General features: G+C 46.3%; 1 protein-coding gene across 1 annotated transcript in view; it reads left to right on the forward strand.

Annotated features, from left to right (window-relative positions):
• Window positions 1-9,854, forward strand: part of PYGL (glycogen phosphorylase L) — a 63,889-nt gene extending 54,035 nt beyond the window's left edge. The window contains exons 15-20 of the mRNA XM_068254773.1: window positions 364-422; window positions 1,362-1,503; window positions 3,156-3,363; window positions 4,358-4,492; window positions 7,107-7,173; window positions 9,262-9,854. Of these exons, the coding sequence (XP_068110874.1) occupies window positions 364-422; window positions 1,362-1,503; window positions 3,156-3,363; window positions 4,358-4,492; window positions 7,107-7,173; window positions 9,262-9,480 (830 nt within the window). The 3' untranslated portion in view covers window positions 9,481-9,854. The remainder of the gene's footprint in view (window positions 1-363; window positions 423-1,361; window positions 1,504-3,155; window positions 3,364-4,357; window positions 4,493-7,106; window positions 7,174-9,261) is intronic.
• Window positions 9,855-18,112: the final 8,258 nt, after the last annotated feature.

The raw sequence follows: 18,112 nt of genomic DNA on the forward strand, positions 1-18,112 counted from the left end.
GATTAGCTGCATGCTTGTTTCTGGTGTGTAATTCACACACTACTGCAGCCAAAGATCAGCAGGACAGCCAGGCAACTTATATTGTGTAACAGGAAATATGGCAGCCTCCATATCCTTCTCACTTCAGGTTCACTTTATGCAACATGAGACTGGAGAAAGGTTTTTGTTAGGTTACACCCCAAACTCCTGACTGTCCATATAGCTGTGTGTTGCCTTCAGTCGCAGACTGTCAGCTGTGCAATCACCATTTCACACCACCAGATGGCAGCACGGCTTGCTCGGCTGTGTAGATAAAGTGGAAATGAACCATTACTTACATACTCACTATCTGCATCCTGTAATGTTTGCCATTTCATTTTTCAGGCATCAGAGAGAATCCTACGAAGGAGTTTGTCCCCCGGACTGTGATCATTGGAGGAAAGGTAACCACATGCCTCCTATTGTAATTATTTCTTCCCCTATCCAGTCATTGTGGAGGGAGAGAGCAGAAATGGCTCTGGAGTATTATTGGCTGATAGAATTCCCCGACACACTGAGCCTGAGGAGCCTGCCCCTTGTGGAGCAGCCGTAGGCTGCTGACCAACCTATAAGTCTTATGCCATCTGATCTGTCAGATCGGGATGTTCGCCCACACACTGGCACTTGATACATAATGAGATGCTAACTTTCCGAGCTGGTGCAGTTGTAGTTTGCCTAATTTATCTGTTTTACTCCAAGCAGTATACAGACAAGTTGCAGTGCTGCTTTTTACTTGCCGCTTCTTCTGCTTCATTGATTGTCTGTCTGTGTCCCCCATAGTAGTGCTGCGTCACTCCTGCGTCCCCCATAGCGGTGCTGCGTCACTCCTGCGTCCCCCATAGCGGTGCTGCGTCACTCCTGCGTCCCCCATAGCGGTGCCGCGTCACTCCTGCGTCCCCCATAGCGGTGCCGCGTCACTCCTGCGTCCCCCATAGCGGTGCCACGTCACTCCTGCGTCCCCCGTGGCGGTGCCACGTCACTCCTGCGGCCCCCAAGCTATTTTGGGAGGGTGAAGCCTCTGGATCTTTAAGAAGCTCCCCCGCCCTCATACATCAGCCCGTTCCAGTGCTGGACTCCTGTAAACTAGCACTGTCCTGCTTCAGCAGAAATAACTGAGCCCAATGGGGTACAGTGTCTACTTCCTGCTTTCATGGAAGCAGGCGTAGTAACATCCTGTGTTTACAAAGTAGCTGCTCTGCCGTGGTAGATTCCTAACCTGACACTGGAGGAATTAAACATGCTAAACTCTCTAAACACACAGGGTGCATTTCTCTGTTTCCTTCTGTCCTGTGCAAGAGTTCAGCTCCACTTTAACCCCGCGGACTCTTCTTATCTGCTTACAGGCTGCTCCAGGGTACCACATGGCCAAGCTGATCATAAAGCTCATCACCTCCGTGGGCGACATTGTCAACAATGACCCTGTTGTGGGCAGCAAGCTGAAAGTGATTTTCCTGGAGAATTACAGGGTGTCTCTGGCTGAAAAAGGTTTGTCCTATCAATTATCCACCACTAGAGGGCAATATGAAATGATGAAACCCCTTGGCAGTAACAAGATACAATAGGAGAAGGGGCAGTGCCCATACACTCTTAGCTCTGAAGACAGAAATCCTGGATTAGTATGTGGCTAACATGATCCTAGGTAAGGTGATCTGCTCTCCTATAGAGGTGACCTATTTAAGCCTGGTACACACATTCAATTTTGATTGGCCAATTTTACACCTCCATGTAGCGCAATGTCCAAGAGTCTTTGAATACTATGAGCAGATTGTGTAGGTGAACAGTCATACTATATGGAAGTGGTAAAAGTGAATGTATACCAGGCTTTAGGTTGCATTGTACAAATTTTGGTTAGTGGCAGAGATTTGGGGAGGGCGTGCCAGAGAGGAGAGGCGTGTGAGAAATCCTGCAGGGGGAGTAGGTTACACATGTGGGTGAGAGGCGGTACACTCTAGCCTTGTATCTGGACACTGGTAAGTTAGAGGGCTGATTGGAGAAAAGCTTTTAATAAGTAAACATCTGATGAGAATACTGGAGATGGAGTACAGGATGCAAATGTCTGGTTCATGCAGGGGTATGCACATTCTGTAAATTTATAAGTGGCCCAATTAAATCCCGCCAAGGTGGAGTCATAACTTAAAGAGAAACCGTGACCAAGAATTGAACCTCATCCCAATCAGTAGCCGATACCCCCTTTTACATGAGAAATCTATTCCTTTTTTCTCAATCGGGGCGCTGTATGACGGATATTGTGGTGAAACCCCTCCCACAGTGTGATGTCAGGACCATGGTCCTGATAGTTTCCTGTCTGTGAACCTTATTGCATTGTGGGAAATAGCGGTTTCCAACTGCCAAAAAGCAAGCAGCAGCTACTTCCAGTGACATCACCTGCCAGCAGTAAAAATGTCACCATGTGATAAATGTCAGAATGTAAATCAGGGAGAAGAAAGATTTTACAATAAGCAAAGACTGACTGCTTCATTTTACAATAATTATGTATAAATGATTTACTTTTTTTTCATTTCGTGATTTTCACTGGAGTTCCTCTTTAACAGGCCTCCAGGGGGAGGAGACTGAGGGGCGGGGAGAGTGACGGATGAGTAGCGGGGTGGTAAGGATGGTCTGGAGGGGTCACTGGTACACTGGGGGGGGGGGGTACCTTCAGCTTTGTAGGGATATGATGAGGGTTTGAGCAATCACTGGAGCTGCATCATGAAGGGACAGGTCTGAGAGGGTTAACTCGTGAGGAGGGTTTTGGATAGTTACCCATCAGCAAATGGGCTTTAGAAAACTTAAATTCATGCGCATTATTTGTATTTAAAGAATACCTAAAGTGAGGATAAGGAGGCTGCCATATTACATTTATTTTGCAATGCAGATTGCCTGGCTGTCCTGCTGATCCTCTGCCTCTAATACTTTTAGCCATAGCCCCTGAACAAGCATGCAGCAGATCAGGTTCTCTGACTGAAGTGACTGGATTAGCTGCATGCTTGTTTCAGGTGTCATTCAAACCCTACTGCAGCCAAAGCAATCAGCAGGGCAGCCAGGCAACTGGTATTGTTTGAAAGGAGAGAACTAGGGCAGCCTTGCCTTAGGTTATGCTCTTGTGTATATTTTTAATCTTGCGTTGCATTTGGCAGTGATCCCAGCAACGGACCTATCAGAGCAGATCTCCACAGCGGGCACTGAGGCGTCTGGCACAGGTAACATGAAGTTCATGCTGAACGGGGCGCTGACCATCGGGACCATGGACGGCGCCAATGTAGAGATGGCTGAGGAAGCCGGAGAAGAGAACCTGTTCATCTTTGGCATGAGGGTTGACGACGTGACTGAGCTGGACAAGAAAGGGTGAGTTCTAATCGCATTTCAGTACCGCCAGAGGTTTCCTGGATTCAGGGAGATTGCAAGGCATGATGGGTAACGTCAGCATCACACTGAAAGCAGGCCGAGTGTCTCCACTCTGATGTAATAAACACTATTGTAAGTTATAGAGTCCGTAACTCCCCCGGGGTTTCCACACTTCCTTTCATGCAGATGGAGAAATATGGTGGGTGGAGCTTGAATTCTGCTCTACTGTTTTGATTGGTGGAAAAATCTGTCCACCTAAATTGTAGTTGTGCCACATTCAGTGGCCGTTGCACCACATTCCTGCAGTCACAGAAAATGCAACACAGTATGCTTCACTAACTGTGAAAGTGCACATTAGCATGCTGCACTCCGCTACACCGTTCCCACCGCACTGTGAATGACGCATTGGTGGCGCATTACAGAGCGGCCATTATGCCACAACACACCGCCGTGAACATGGCCTTAGAGATTTGCCCGAGTAGAGTTAAGCCTCTGTGTCCTCCTCTGGCTCTCCTCAGCCTCCACCACTGGCCAGGCCATTTCAGTTTGTGGCCATACTCAAAATAACGGCCTCAGCTTGCTGCACAGATGAGGCCACAGTCGTGCACGCGCAGTACATCCACGCTGGTACACGAAGGAGCAAAGCCACAAGAACATATCTGACACGCCCTTGTTGGCTGTTTGGTGGGTCCCTGTGGGGTCAAGGAGGGGATGGATAGACACACCCTGAGGCTTCCCTCTACCTGGGGAAATGCTCAGATTTGCTTTTTAAAGGCTCTTCGTAGCGTTTAAGGAAGTAGTGCTGAGTAATTTTTACAGCTTGCATGGAGGCAGGGTCGGTAGGGTATACTTTTCACGTTGATCCCCAATTTTGTCCTCTCCACTTGTCTATTTCTAGAAATCAGATGTAATGTCATAGTTATCGGTACTCGCGTGGTTTCTTATGTCTTCAGCCTTTACTGATTGTGGAATTCCAATTTTCTAACTCTTCCAGGTACAACGCTTGGGACTACTATGAAAAGCTTCCGGAGCTGAAGAAAGTGATGGACCAAATCAAAGGTGGATTTTTCTCCCCGACCAAGCCGGACCTCTTCAAAGACCTTGTCGACATGCTCTTCAACCACGACAGGTGAGTGTTTCACAGGCTGAGTGCTGAGGATACAGATAAGCCTGCCTCTGTGTAATGTTTACAAACAACATGGCTGCTGTCATTGTATCACAGCATATTCTAATGGAGCTGTTTGCAGCTAGATTTGCTGTGTAAACTATCTAAACTTTAGTATGTATATGTATATGTATATGTATATATATATATATATATATATATATATATATATATATATATATATATATATATGTATATATATATGTATATATATATGTATATATATATATATATATATATATATATATATATATGTATATATATATGTATATATATATGTATATATATATATATATATATATATATATATATATATATATATATATATATATATATATATATATATATATATATATATATATATATATATATATATATATATATATATATATATATATATATATATATATATACAAGTTACTTGTTCTAGTTAGTTTTTCATCTCGGATCCACTTTAAGATTGCACCAGACTGTTACTGCTGCTGTGTAGAATCCACACTCTGCTTTGTTTAGCTGAAAAGGATACAGAATGAGTTCACTTTCCTGCAGTAAAAACTGATTCGAATCCTGTTTTTCAGCTGTTTTGGCTTCTGTTCACCGTTCAGGAAACCAACTGATTTCAAGCTGTCCACATCATAAATGTGCATAGAAAACTTTTGTTTTATTTTTTAAAGGAGAACTGTAGTGAGAGGTATATAGAGGCTGCCATATTGATTTCCTTTTGAACAATACCAGTTGCCTGGCTATCCTGCTGACCCTCTGCCTCTAATACTTTCATCCATAGCCCCTGAACAAGCATGCAGCAGATCAGGTGTTTCTGACATTATTGTCAGATCTGACAAGATTAGCTGCATGCTTGTTTCTGGTGTGATTCTGCAGGCAAATAGCTCAGCAGGGCTGCCAGGCAACTGGTATTGCTTACAAGGAAATCCATATGGCAGCCTCCATACCAGGGCTGTGGAGTCGTGGAGTCAGGCAATTTTGGGTGCCTGGAGTCGGAGTCGGGAAAAAATGCACCGACTCTGACTCCTAATGAATTTGTAACTGTAATTAAAATAGAAAATATGATAAAATGTTCTATTTTTCATATGTCATTAAAAATGTGTATATATACAGTAATAGCTGTGCTTAGTCCACAAAAATGAAATAAACCAATCAAAATTAGTTACTTGTGCTGCTTCAATAAAGCAGTCCCCGTATTTTTAAGGTCAGATATACATATCTGATTGTGACTGTATAAAGGATGTGTACACAGGAATCTCCTATATATACTAAATAACATCTATGCTGTAAGTATAAAGCCTGATGTGTAGCTGTGTCACTAATAGAGATGGTCAATGAGATGGAAATAATTCTGCATTGATGCTGATTTATGCAAATGTATGCACTCACTTTGCTGATGAAATCAAATAATTTGATATGTTAAAATTTGGTGACTACAAATTTAAGGGTACCTGAGACGGATGAAAAGTAAAGTTTTATACATACCTGGGGCTTCCTCCAGCCCCCTTCAGGCTAATCAGTCCCTCGCTGTCCTCCACCACCCGGATCTTCTGCTATGAGTCCTGGTAATTCAGCCAGTCAGCGCTGTCCGGCCGCATGCCGCTCCCACAGCCAGGAACATTCTGCACCTGCGCAATAGTGCTGCACAGGTGTAGTATGCTCCTGGCGGCGGAGTGTGTGCATGCGCACTACGCCTGACTGGCTCAAGTACCTGGACTAATAGCAGAAGATCCAGGTGGTGGAGGAGGACAACGAGGGACTGATTATCCTGAAGACTGCTGGAGGAAGCCCCAGGTATGTATAAAACTTTAATTTCATCTGTCTCAGGTTTACTTTGTTGCACAGTAGTACTATACTCTACATATGCACTCCCCACAGAGCTGCAGGGAATCCACTGAGAATGCTGTGCACATTGAACACAGAGGTGTTGTCTGTCACCCATAAACCTTGGTTCAGATTGTGCATGAAGAATGTGTAATAGAGGCAGAATCTCCTCATTCCCCTGCAGAGTACCTGCACATCATTCTTACATGTACCCACACTTACATTGCCTAGGGCCTGATAGATGTTCTTTGTTCCGGTTTGTACCTTTTACAAGTACTCTTACCAAGGACTAGTTTTAGTCTAAAGGGAATAAATATGGTAGTCTACATATCCTTCTCACTTCAGTTGTCTTGTAAAATTCCTAAGCGTTGGCAGTTATGAGACGAATTTCATGTTACATACTTTTAATCAACAAAATTGTAATATGCAAATTAGAGGAGTCGGAGTCGAGGAGTCGGTGGAATCCTAAACTGAGGAGTCTGAGTCGGTGGATTTTTGGACCGACTCCACAGCCCTGCTCCATACACCTCTCACTACAGTTCTCCTTTAATGCTTGTTGGACTGGAAACAGAAAGGGACTTCAAAGAGGTTTTTTTTTTTTTTTTTTTGTTTTTGTTTTTTTTTACTAGGACTAGTATTAGATGTACCTAGTTTTGTCTCTTCATGTCACTTTACTTCAGATGCCCTTTTTTATATAAACCCAAAATAAGATGAGTGCCGGTTTGTGACTATTCATTTTTCTCTTTTGAAGGTTTAAAGTGTTTGCGGACTATGAAGCTTACGTGAAGTGCCAGGAGAGAGTCAGCGCTCTGTACAAGGTCAGTATCTCCTGCAGCAGCTGCACAGGGGACAGCGGGCCGAGGTCGGGGCAACACCTCAGCGGGTGACACAGGAAGAGCTACGACTGCTCAAAGCCTTCTGTACAGGGACACAGACAAAATAAAAACCCATCGGTGTCCCTGCTGGAACCCTCAAACATTGGGGCTTCTGTGTGGGTCCCCAATAGCTTCTGGAAGTGGGCTTCCACATCCACCATCGCCGCAGCCTAGCTGCTTGTGCCAATGCGGGAAGGAGACCACCACAACTGGCTTCCTTTGCTGCAGAATGAGCTGGGGGATTGTGGCTGCGATAGAATGAGCTGGGGGATTGTGGCTGCGATAGAATGAGCTGGGGGATTGTGGCTGCGATAGAATGAGCTGGGGGATTGTGGCTGCGATAGAATGAGCTGGGGGATTGTGGCTGCGATAGAATGAGCTGGGGGATTGTGGCTGCGATAGAATGAGCTGGGGGATTGTGGCTGCGATAGAATGAGCTGGGGGATTGTGGCTGCGATAGAATGAGCTGGGGGATTGTGGCTGCAATAGTTGATCTAGCCTTGGGATGAGGTGGGGGAGGAGCTGGAGTAGCATAAATGCTGCAATGTAAAGGGGTGGGGCTGCCTGCTAAGGTACAATGATGCTCACTGAGGGTCTTACCATGCAGAGTCAGTTACGCTGCATAACTTCAAGTCTTGTTCCACATCCCTCCGATACTTCCTGCTCCAAAGCTGGAAGCAGAAAGAGTATTGGAGTGTTGTGTATTGGCGTAAAAATCTAGCAGTGGTGCAATTGCTACTACATGTGAAACTCAAAAAATAGAATATTGCGCAAAGGTCCAATTATTTCAGTAATTAGTCTTAAAAGGTGACACTAATATGACATAGGAACCCTTTGCAGGTGTTTTGGATGAATTGGCTGATTCGAGTCGGACACTTTGAGCCAAGCATATTGAACCTTTTCACAATAGTCTAATGGGCCGAGATTTGGAGGTTCTCATAAGCTGTAAGCCAGAATCCTCAACATTATAGGTCTGAAAAATATGGTAATTCAAGCCTTTAAGACACACCTAGGTTTAGTGGACAAAAACTAGGGGAAAAAAATTATACCAAACCTGGTGCATCCATGGTGAAGGGGCGTCTTGTGGATTATGCCCCCTTTGTGCCTCATGTCCCCTTGTACCTAATGTGTCCTCCTCTCTGCCCCTTTGTGTCCCCATTTTGTCCCTGTGTGTCCTCAATACCAGAGAGTCCTTGACATTTCATTGGGTTGGAGGTTAGTATTGGCAGCGTTCACAAGTCAGGAACTCCCTGCATTTGGACTATAAGACGCAGTGACTTTTTGTCACACTGTTGGGGGAGGGGGGGGGGGAGAAAAAGTGAGTCTAGTCCAAAAAAGTGTCTTGCTTTACATGTAATGGGTCTATTTCATAGGTTAGTTTCACCTTTATACATTTAATGACAGAAATAGATGGACTTTTGCACGATGGTCTCATATTTTTTTTTTCCGCTTCCTGTATAGATCCTAATATGTAATAGAGCCAGGTGTTGTGCCGATCAAATCCGCTCAATGATAATTAACCTATCTGATCGAGCATGGATTGATTAGTGTGTACCCCACAATTCAAAACCGGTAATAAGGGTATGTAGCCCAATTGGTCTTTAACATTGCAGTATATGACAATTACAGCTATGGCAGTGCCAACTGTATAATTAGGGTGCTGAAGACACCCATTATATAGCTTCATGCCAATGTGGATGGTAGGCAGCAGCAGTACATGAAGTTTGGCACCATGTTGCTGAACTCCAGATAGCAGCAGCAGAAAGGTGTATACAGACTTCGGGTGCTAAACTGAACTCTGGATATTGGTGGTGGAAGTGAGTGATGGGGTGCCCAGAGTTACGTTAGCAGGGGGTAGTGGTGTAGGTAGGAAAGGGTTAATGAGATGGGTTGGGTAAGGTAATAGCTGAATATTGGTAACCTTACCAATATCATCCGGCCACCAAATTTCTCCTCTGGGGTTTTTTTTTGTTTGTTTTTTGTCCCTTTCTTACTGGTTTTTATATACTTGGTGTTTTTTCCTATATTTAGAATCCAAAAGAATGGACCAAAGTTGTCATCAAGAACATAGCGGCCTCTGGGAAGTTCTCCAGCGACCGGACCATCAAGGAGTACGCACGGGACATCTGGGGGGTGGAGCCCTCGGACCTAAAGATCCCACTGCCCAACGAGCCCAGAGATGATGTTGTGCAGGCCGATAAGGCCAGTGCGCTGGTCACTAAGCAAGCTGCGCCTGCCGCTAAGGCCTAACCGGGAATATCTGCAAGATGGGTGCAACGCTTCTGTGTCCACCACTGCAACCAATCACATTTCACGAGTATCCTGTCTGGTTGCTGAGGGACGCTAGGCTGCTAGATCTCTCGATGACCAATCTAAGGCTCTTGCTTTTGTTGCCTTTTTTGCTGAACAAATTCCGTTTTTTTTTTTTGCACTGTATAAACGTTTTATATAGATTTGAGGCAGAGAAGCTGCTTTAGACATAACGGTTGATGTAGATCTGTTCTCCTGTCTGCTACCAAACTAAGCCGCCAGATGCCTTCTCTGTGGTTGTCTGCCAAAGTTTAATGGCTGAATTAATAAAAAAAATGTTTAATGGTTGCTGAATTAATAAAATGTTTCTATTATGTGTGGCGTGGTGATCTGACCCTTACAGCATATATAAAGCTAAAGTGAGACCACTCCCTTCATGTTTAATACTTGCCTGAGTAGAGGGAGGACTCTGGATAGTATAGAGCCTGTCCGTGTCTGGCCTGTTCCAGCGATTTTCCTCCAGGGCATACATGTCAAACTCTGGCCCTCAGAGCAATTACATTTGGCCCTCAAGTAGTTTCCCTACTTTGCTTTGTTTGGCCCACTGTAGACCCACCAGGGAAGCTGTATTGGAGGTGAAGCCCTAGAACACCAGGGAAGCCATATGGGGGAGGTAGGAGAAAGCCCTAGACACCAGGGAACTGTATAGGGGAGGGGCACTTTGGTACTCTGTGAGGGAGGGGCCATCAGACATTGAGGTTGGCCCACAACTACCGTATTTTTCGGACTATAAGACGCACTTTTTCTTCCCCAAAACAGGGGGGGGAAAGTTGGTGCGTCTTATAGTCCGAATACACAGTTTCAGCGGAGCAATTACCAGCCGGCATAATCTTCTCCTCTTCCCTCCATCTGCAGGCACCGCTAGAGATGGCAGCTGGTAGGATATCAGCGGTGTCTTGAATGTGCTAGAGGCGGCCAACCACCGGCGGGTAATAAATCAGCAATATGCCGGCGCACATCCATCTGCGGGCATGCATGCAGTGAACTGGCGGCGGGTGATGAATCAGTGATGTCCCGAGTGTTTGAGTAGTGAGCCATCCATCCGCGGGCATGCATGCAGTGAACTGGCGGCACGTGGGAGATTGGCGATGTCCAAAGTGTTCTGTGTGAGGCAGCCATCCATCGATCCATCCGCGGGCATGACACTCGCTGCAGACTAGCCTGCAGCCCGCACGCTCCTCTCCTCTGCCTCAGTCTGTCTCATAGATGCAGCCGGTTTCAAAAATCACGCAGCGCTACCGCTACCGGCCTCTCCGTACTTCCTGGTTTATGGTGTCCAATCACCGCGTGACCTGAAAGAGTCACGTGCTCTTTTAGGTCACGCGGTGATTGGACACCATAAACCAGGAAGTACGGAGAGGCCGGTAGCGGTAGCGCTGCGTGATTTTTGAAACCGGCTGCATCTATGAGACAGACTGAGGCAGAGGAGAGGAGCGTGCGGGCTGCAGGCTAGTCTGCAGCGAGTGTCATGCCCGCGGATGGATCGATGGATGGCTGCCTCACACAGAACACTTTGGACATCGCCGATCTCCCACGTGCCGCCAGTTCACTGCATGCATGCCCGCGGATGGATGGCTCACTACTCAAACACTCGGGACATCACTGATTTATCACCCGCCGCCAGTTCACTGCATGCATGCCCGCAGATGGATGTGCGCCGGCATATTGCTGATTTATTACCCGCCACCAGTTCTAGGGGTGCCGTCATGAAATCAGCCAAAGATGGAGGCAGAGGAGAAGAAAGCGCAGGCTGCAGCATGTGTAGGTCAAGATGTAAGTTTGCCTTTTTTTAGAACTTCATTGGAAGTGTTGGTTGGATTCACATGTGCAATATTCTATATGTAAATTCTGTTTCCTATGGTGACATTACTGTGTGTAATCAGAAACCTTGAAAGGGGAGTTTTTAAAGTGATATTCCACTTAAGTTGATTTAAAAAAAATATCCCTCCATTCAGATCTGTACATCACAATGGATTTTCTAAACATTAATTCAAAATGTGTTACCTTGATTCTATTTGCAGAGACAGCCACATTCATTTTTCTGTTTAGTGAATGTGGGGTTCCTCCATAGTTTCATTCTGCTTTCCACAGCTAGCTACAGATGCAGGAAGAGGGCACTTCCTGTGGCATTACTAGGCAACCTGTGCTTAGCTGCTCAAAGGTAAAGGTTTTATGCTTCAGAAAAAAAGAAAAGAAAGCTTGCTTTCTGGTGCTTTCTCTGACTAGAGATTCACTTGGACTATTTATTGTTCTTTGAGCATGTGAGGTTATCTGTATGTCCAGCAAGTTACATTTATGAGATCTGTTGCCATGTTCATAAACTGAAGTCTATTTATAAGGATGAGCATACAACCTACAATAAAAAAAATGAATTCTTGCTTGTTAATGGTGTCCTGTCACCAATGGGGATCATTCTGCGTAGTGACAGTTTGTGGGAAAAAAGGTCCATAAGACTCCCTTGCACCAAAGACCACCAGGTTTAGTATATATTTTTTTCCCCTGATTTTTGACCTCTAAACCTAGGTGCGTCTTATAGTCCGGAGCGTCTTATAGTCCGAAAAATACGGTAGGTCCCAGTGTACAATTTTGGCACCTTTTGTATTTGCGTTTGACACCCCAAATTGCTCTCCAGAACTACTTGCATTCCTCAGTACTTTCCTATACACAGAAACTGTCCTCAGAACTATTAAGTAGTTCTGAAGAGCTGTCAGGTTGCTATCCAGAACCGTGCCTCTGCTCAGATAAGTATTACACCTGTAGTGAATTTTCTCACTTCGGATTTGCTTTAAAGGGAACTGTAACTCTAAAGTTTCACTTACCTGGAGCATCTACCGGCCCCATGCAGCCATCCTGTGCCCTCGTAGTCACTCACTGCTGCTCCAGTCCCCCGCCACCAGCTAGTTCTGCTTCTACCAGCCCCATGCAGCCATCCTGTGCCCTCGTAGTCACTCACTGCTGCTCCAGTCCCCCTATGTCAGCTAGTTCTGCTTCTACCAGCCCCATGCAGCCATCCTGTGCCCTCGTAGTCACTCACTGCTGCTCCAGTCCCCCGCTGCCAGCTAGTTCTGCTTCCACCAGCCCCATGCAGCCATCCTGTGCCCTCGTAGTCACTCACTGCTGCTCCAGTCCCCCGCCACCAGCTAGTTCTGCTTCTACCAGCCCCATGCAGCCATCCTGTGCCCTCGTAGTCACTCACTGCTGCTCCAGTCCCCCTATGTCAGCTAGTTCTGCTTCTACCAGCCCCATGCAGCCATCCTGTGCCCTCGTAGTCACTCACTGCTGCTCCAGTCCCCCGCCGCCAGCTAGTTCTGCTTCTACCAGCCTCCTGCAGCCATCCTGTGCCCTCGTAGTCACTCACTGCTGCTCCAGTCCCCCGCCGCCAGCTAGTTCTGCTTCTACCAGCCTCCTGCAGCCATCCTGTGCCCTCGTAGTCACTCACTGCTGCTCCAGTCCCCCGCCGCCAGCTAGTTCTGCTTCTACCAGCCCCCTGCAGCCATCCTGTGCCCTTGTAGTCACTCACTGCTGCTCCAGTCCCCCACCACCAGCTAGTTCTGCTTCTACCAGCCCCCTGCAGCCATCCTGTGCCCTCGTAGTCACTCACTGCTGCTCCAGTCCCCCGCCACCAGCTAGTTCTGCTTCTACCAGCCCCATGCAGCCATCCTGTGCCCTCCTAGTCACTCACTGCTGCTCCAGTCCCCTGCCACCAGCTAGTTCTGCTTCTACCAGCCCCCTGCAGCCATCCTGTACCCTCGTAGTCACTCACTGCTGCTCCTGTCCCCCGCCACCAGCTAGTTCTGCATCTACCAGCCCCATGCAGCAATCCTGTGCCCTCGTAGTCACTCACTGCTGCTTCAGTCCCCCGTCACCAGCTAGTTCTGCTTCTACCAGCCCCATGCAGCCATCCTGTGCCCTCGTAGTCACTCACTGCTGCTCCAGTCCCCCGCCACCAGCTAGTTCTGCTTCTACCAGCCCCATGCAGCCATCCTGTGCCCTCATAGTCACTCACTGCTGCTCCAGTCCCCCGCCCCCAGCTAGTTCTACTTCTACCAGCCCCATGCAGCCATCCTGTGCTCTCGTAGTCACTCACTGCTGCTCCAGTCCCCCGCCACCAGCTAGTTCTGCTTCTACCAGCCCCCTGCAGCCATCCTGTGCCCTTGTAGCCACTCACTGCTGCTCCAGTCCCCCACCACCAGCTAGTTCTGCCTCTACCATCCTCATGCAGCCATCCTGTGCCCTCGTAGTCACTCACTGCTGCTCCAGCCCCCCGCCGCCAGCTAGTTCTGCTTCTACCAGCCCCCTGCAGCCATCCTGTGCCCTCGCATTCACTCATGGCTCTTCCGGTCCCCCGCCGCCAGCTAGTTTTGTTTTTGCCGGCTGCCACATGTACTTTTGCGCGCATTCCTGCTGGTGCAGGAAGCTATCACTGACATGAACGTGTACATTTTTACGCGTTGCGCCAGTAATGTGTAAAAATGTAAGTGTTAATGTCAGCGATAGCTTCCTGCACCAGCGGGAATGCGTGCAAAGGTATGCATGGCAGCCCCCGACTCCCAGTCAGTCGGCAAAAACGAAACTAGTTGGTGGCAGGGAACCGGAAGAGCCATGAGTGACTGCGAGGGCACAGGATGGCTGCATGGAGCTGGTAGATGCCTCAGGTGTTTTTTTTTTTCTTCTAGAGTTAAAGAGAAACTCTGACAAAGAATTGAAGTTTATCCCAAGCAATAGCTGATGCCCCCTTTTTTACATGAGAAATCTATTCCTTTTCACAAACAGACCATCAGGGGGTGCTGTATGACTGATCTTGTGGTGAAACCCCTCCCACAAGACTCTTGAGTACGTACTCATGGCAGTTTCCGGTCTGGGAACCCTGTTGCATTGTGGAAAACAGCTGCCAAAAAAAGCATGCAGCAGCTACATCACCTGCCAACAGTAAAAGTGTCACCATGTAATAAATGTCAGACTGTAAATCAGGGATTTAAAAGATTTTACAATGGGAAAAACTCACTAAATCATTTATACATAATTGTAAAAATGAAGCACTTTTTTATAACATTATTTTCCCTGGAGTGCCTCTTTAAGGCCCATATTTATACACACATGTAAACTATTGTTATGGTTTAGAATCGGGGCGTTCGGATGTTGCTTTTGTGTGACAGGAATTTGTTGCTAAAAATAGATCTTGAAACTTTATGGTCCCAAGACCAGAAGCACTTGAGTCTCATAGGTCCGCTCCTAAGGACTGAACAGAGTTGGTCAAACGTGAGCTATGCAGTTTGGTTTCCGAGCCTTTAAACTTTTGGGGTGGGGGGAGGGTGCGGGACTCTTGCCACCTATATATAATAATGCAGTGTAGAGCGCATCGGCTGTAGGTGGCAATAAGGGAGAGTTAATACCACCCACCAGTTTGAAGGCTCAGAATTAAGAATCCAAACTGCAGAGCACATGCCTAATGGTTAACCTCAGAGATGCTAGTCCCTTCAGGCTTGTGCATTGTAGGTGGCTTGGAATTAGCCAATCAACAAGCAGTGCATTTCATTGGTTTGAGTCCAGGCTGATGAATTTCCATGCAAGACTTATTACCTTACTTCAGGTCTATGTTTTAAAAAAAAAAAAAAAAAAAAATGTTGAATGGAATGCGAAGTAAACAGCACACTAAGGCCCGGTTCACACTGGCAATGAACAAAAAAAGTCTGGATTGTAAAAAAGAACAGATTGTAATGGATGTGAATGGATCCAATGACATTGGTCCATTAGAATGGAATCTCGTCGCTGAGCGGACTGCAACTTTTGGTGCTGCAGTTTTTTGTTTTTTTTTTAAATTGTTAGTGAATTAGGAAGGAATGGTTCATAAAGGACAGCGCATTTCTCTGTCCATGCTGAACACTGGCATGTCCCTTGAGGACTGGAGTTGGACAGCCCTGTATTAGGTGCTGTCTTTCTTAACCTTTTCACCTTGGGGAACCCTTCAAATTTGTGGTTCTCAGGGAATGCCTGTATTTCCAGAGGGAGTGCATTTATTTTGCAGGAGGTGTGGTCTTTAAAAAATTAGCCACACCTTCTTTTAAACTATTTAGCCCCCATTCCATGATCCTACTCTATAGTTCTCACTAAGGTTATTACATAACATTATGTGGTGCGGTTCTTTATTCTGCCTCACTATCATACCTTTTTTTTTTATTACAGCACTACTTATTACACTGATCTGCAACATAGCCCTTTTTTATTGAGAAGGTTTTTGTTTTGTTTGGTTTTTTTCCTCATCCCTGTGAGGCCAGCCTCACTAGAGAGGAAATGTCCGGGAACCCTGGTTGAGCGCGCCTGTACTATCAGGTTTACTGGATCACTTGTTCGCACTGGGGATGTCTCAGGAGCTGTCAGCCATACAATCTCAGAAAAAAACACATTAGATAAATACTTGCTCTACTCACATAACATGTATTGCACTGTCCACGTTTTGATTTTAGTGATTTTTCTACAGTTAAGAGAATCCTTAGCATTTCCCATTTAACTGTGGCTATTTTGAAGCCAATCCTGATGTCATTTCCTCCCTTACTCTCCTCTGCCTGATTGTGTATGCATTACCCGCCCTCCACTATCGAAAGTGCATTGTCTCAGCATGAGAAATACTGGCCAATCAGAGAGGAAAAGAGGTGTGGGAGGGGAAACCAGAAGGACAGAGGCTTCAGCCAATCAGGCTGCATTAGTTAAAGCGTGTCTGAAGCGAGAACAAAACTCGCTTCAGCTCTTATATTCAGCAGGGGCATGTGTGCCCCTGCTAAAACGACGCTATCCCACGGCTGAACGGGGGTCCCTTACCTCCCAAATCCCCTCCGTTCTTTGCGGGGATCTCTTCCTGGTGAGGCAGGGCTAATGCATGCAGCCCTGCCTTACACGCGTCTGTCAGCGTGTATCTCCGCCTCTCGCCTGCCCCTCTCAGTCTTCCTTCGCTGAGAGAGGCGGCGATGCGCTGCTGAGAGGCAGGGCTGCGTCCATTAGCCCTGCCTCCAGCAGCAGCAAAATCTACAACCAAGTTGGTCATAGTTTTTGCAAGGGGGAATTTGGGGGGTAAGGGACCCCCGTTCAGCTGTAGGATAGTGGCGTTTTAGCAGGGGCACACATGCCCCTGCTGAATATATAAGCTCTGAAGCGAGTTTTATTCTCACTTCAGAGTCTCTTTAAGTCTGACGGGGGGGGGGGGAGGAGGGGGAGTAGAGAAGCAAAACGGGACAACCCAGCATGCCCTGCAACTTACTTTTGTGTACCAAATTTTGTGTGTACCAAATAAGAGTCAGGTAAACTGGGGAATGATCATTTATCAACAAGAAAAGTAATAGTGATTTTAATTTTTGGATTGACTGTTAGCATCCTTATTACTTGATTAACAGATTGTCAGAAATAAAGAATTGATTTGATGCCTGTTACACTTTAAACTGGGCCCACAATGTCCTCCTTGTGTACCCAGCATTACACTAAATCTACAATTTCCCATCTGCTCGACATGTAATCTGACTGGAAGTTGCATTGTGTGTTCATGTCCAAACTGCTCCCAGTCGATAATTAGATTGATTTTTCCTGTGATATTAGAAAAACGATCCTGTTCTGGACCAGGTCTGACATGACAAATGACTGTCCTATTGCCGTTGATTGGACGGGAAATGGCATTGTGTGTACCCAGCATAACGCTGGTGAGCAGTTACCTCCTGGATCATCTGTCTAGCAGCAGTTCCATGAGTTGCCTGCAATCTAACCATTGTCTACAGGAGTGATTGTGAGATGAGCAAGATCTTTTCAGACGGATTTGAGCCTAGACAATCCGCATCCGTTATCCACTCCTGAGTAGGTACTTACCATAGCCATGAGCTTCTAGAGCTGGGCAAGCATGCAGGTCTGTGGAGATTCAGTATGCTCTGTGGTCATCTACCATTTCTGTTCATGGAAGCGTTAACCTTCTCCTGGAGGGATACATATAGTTCTCGTGCATGCAGCTTGGACTTTATCCAAACGCATTGTCTGATGCTGGTTGGGCCAATTCCAAGATGCCAATGATCTGCAATGCATGCTGGGATTACCATCTCTAATCTCCAGGTAGATCAGTGGAGACCAGCGGTCTTATCTATGGGCTGGTGCACGCATTTTTTTAAAAAAAACTTTCTGGGGGAAAACCGCTTGGCTAATGTTAGCCAACGGGCTGGTGCACACCAGAGTAGCTCGTTTTTCCGCAAACAAGTCCTGCAGCATTTTTGAGATTTTTGAAGCATTTCTGCCTCAATGTAAAGTATAGGAAAGTGGAAAACCACTCTGAAAAGTGTTAGATCAGAGTGATTTTCCAAGCGTTTTTTGTTACAGAAGCTGTTCAGATACAGCTGTACTGTAACAAAATAAACGCTTCAAAAAATGCTAGGCATGTTTAGAAAATCTTTCTAAACATGCCTAGAATCGTTCTGAAAAACCTCTTCAAAAACTGCTAGCGTTTGCAGATCCGATAACTGTTTATGGTGTGTACTGGCCCTTTCTGAAGGTACAGAGCATGTAAGTGGCAGAAGGAGTAGTATCATCAGTCACCAGGCACAGG

This window comes from Hyperolius riggenbachi, chromosome 9 (assembly GCF_040937935.1).
Source record: "Hyperolius riggenbachi isolate aHypRig1 chromosome 9, aHypRig1.pri, whole genome shotgun sequence".
NCBI classification, from domain to species: Eukaryota; Metazoa; Chordata; class Amphibia; order Anura; family Hyperoliidae; genus Hyperolius; species Hyperolius riggenbachi.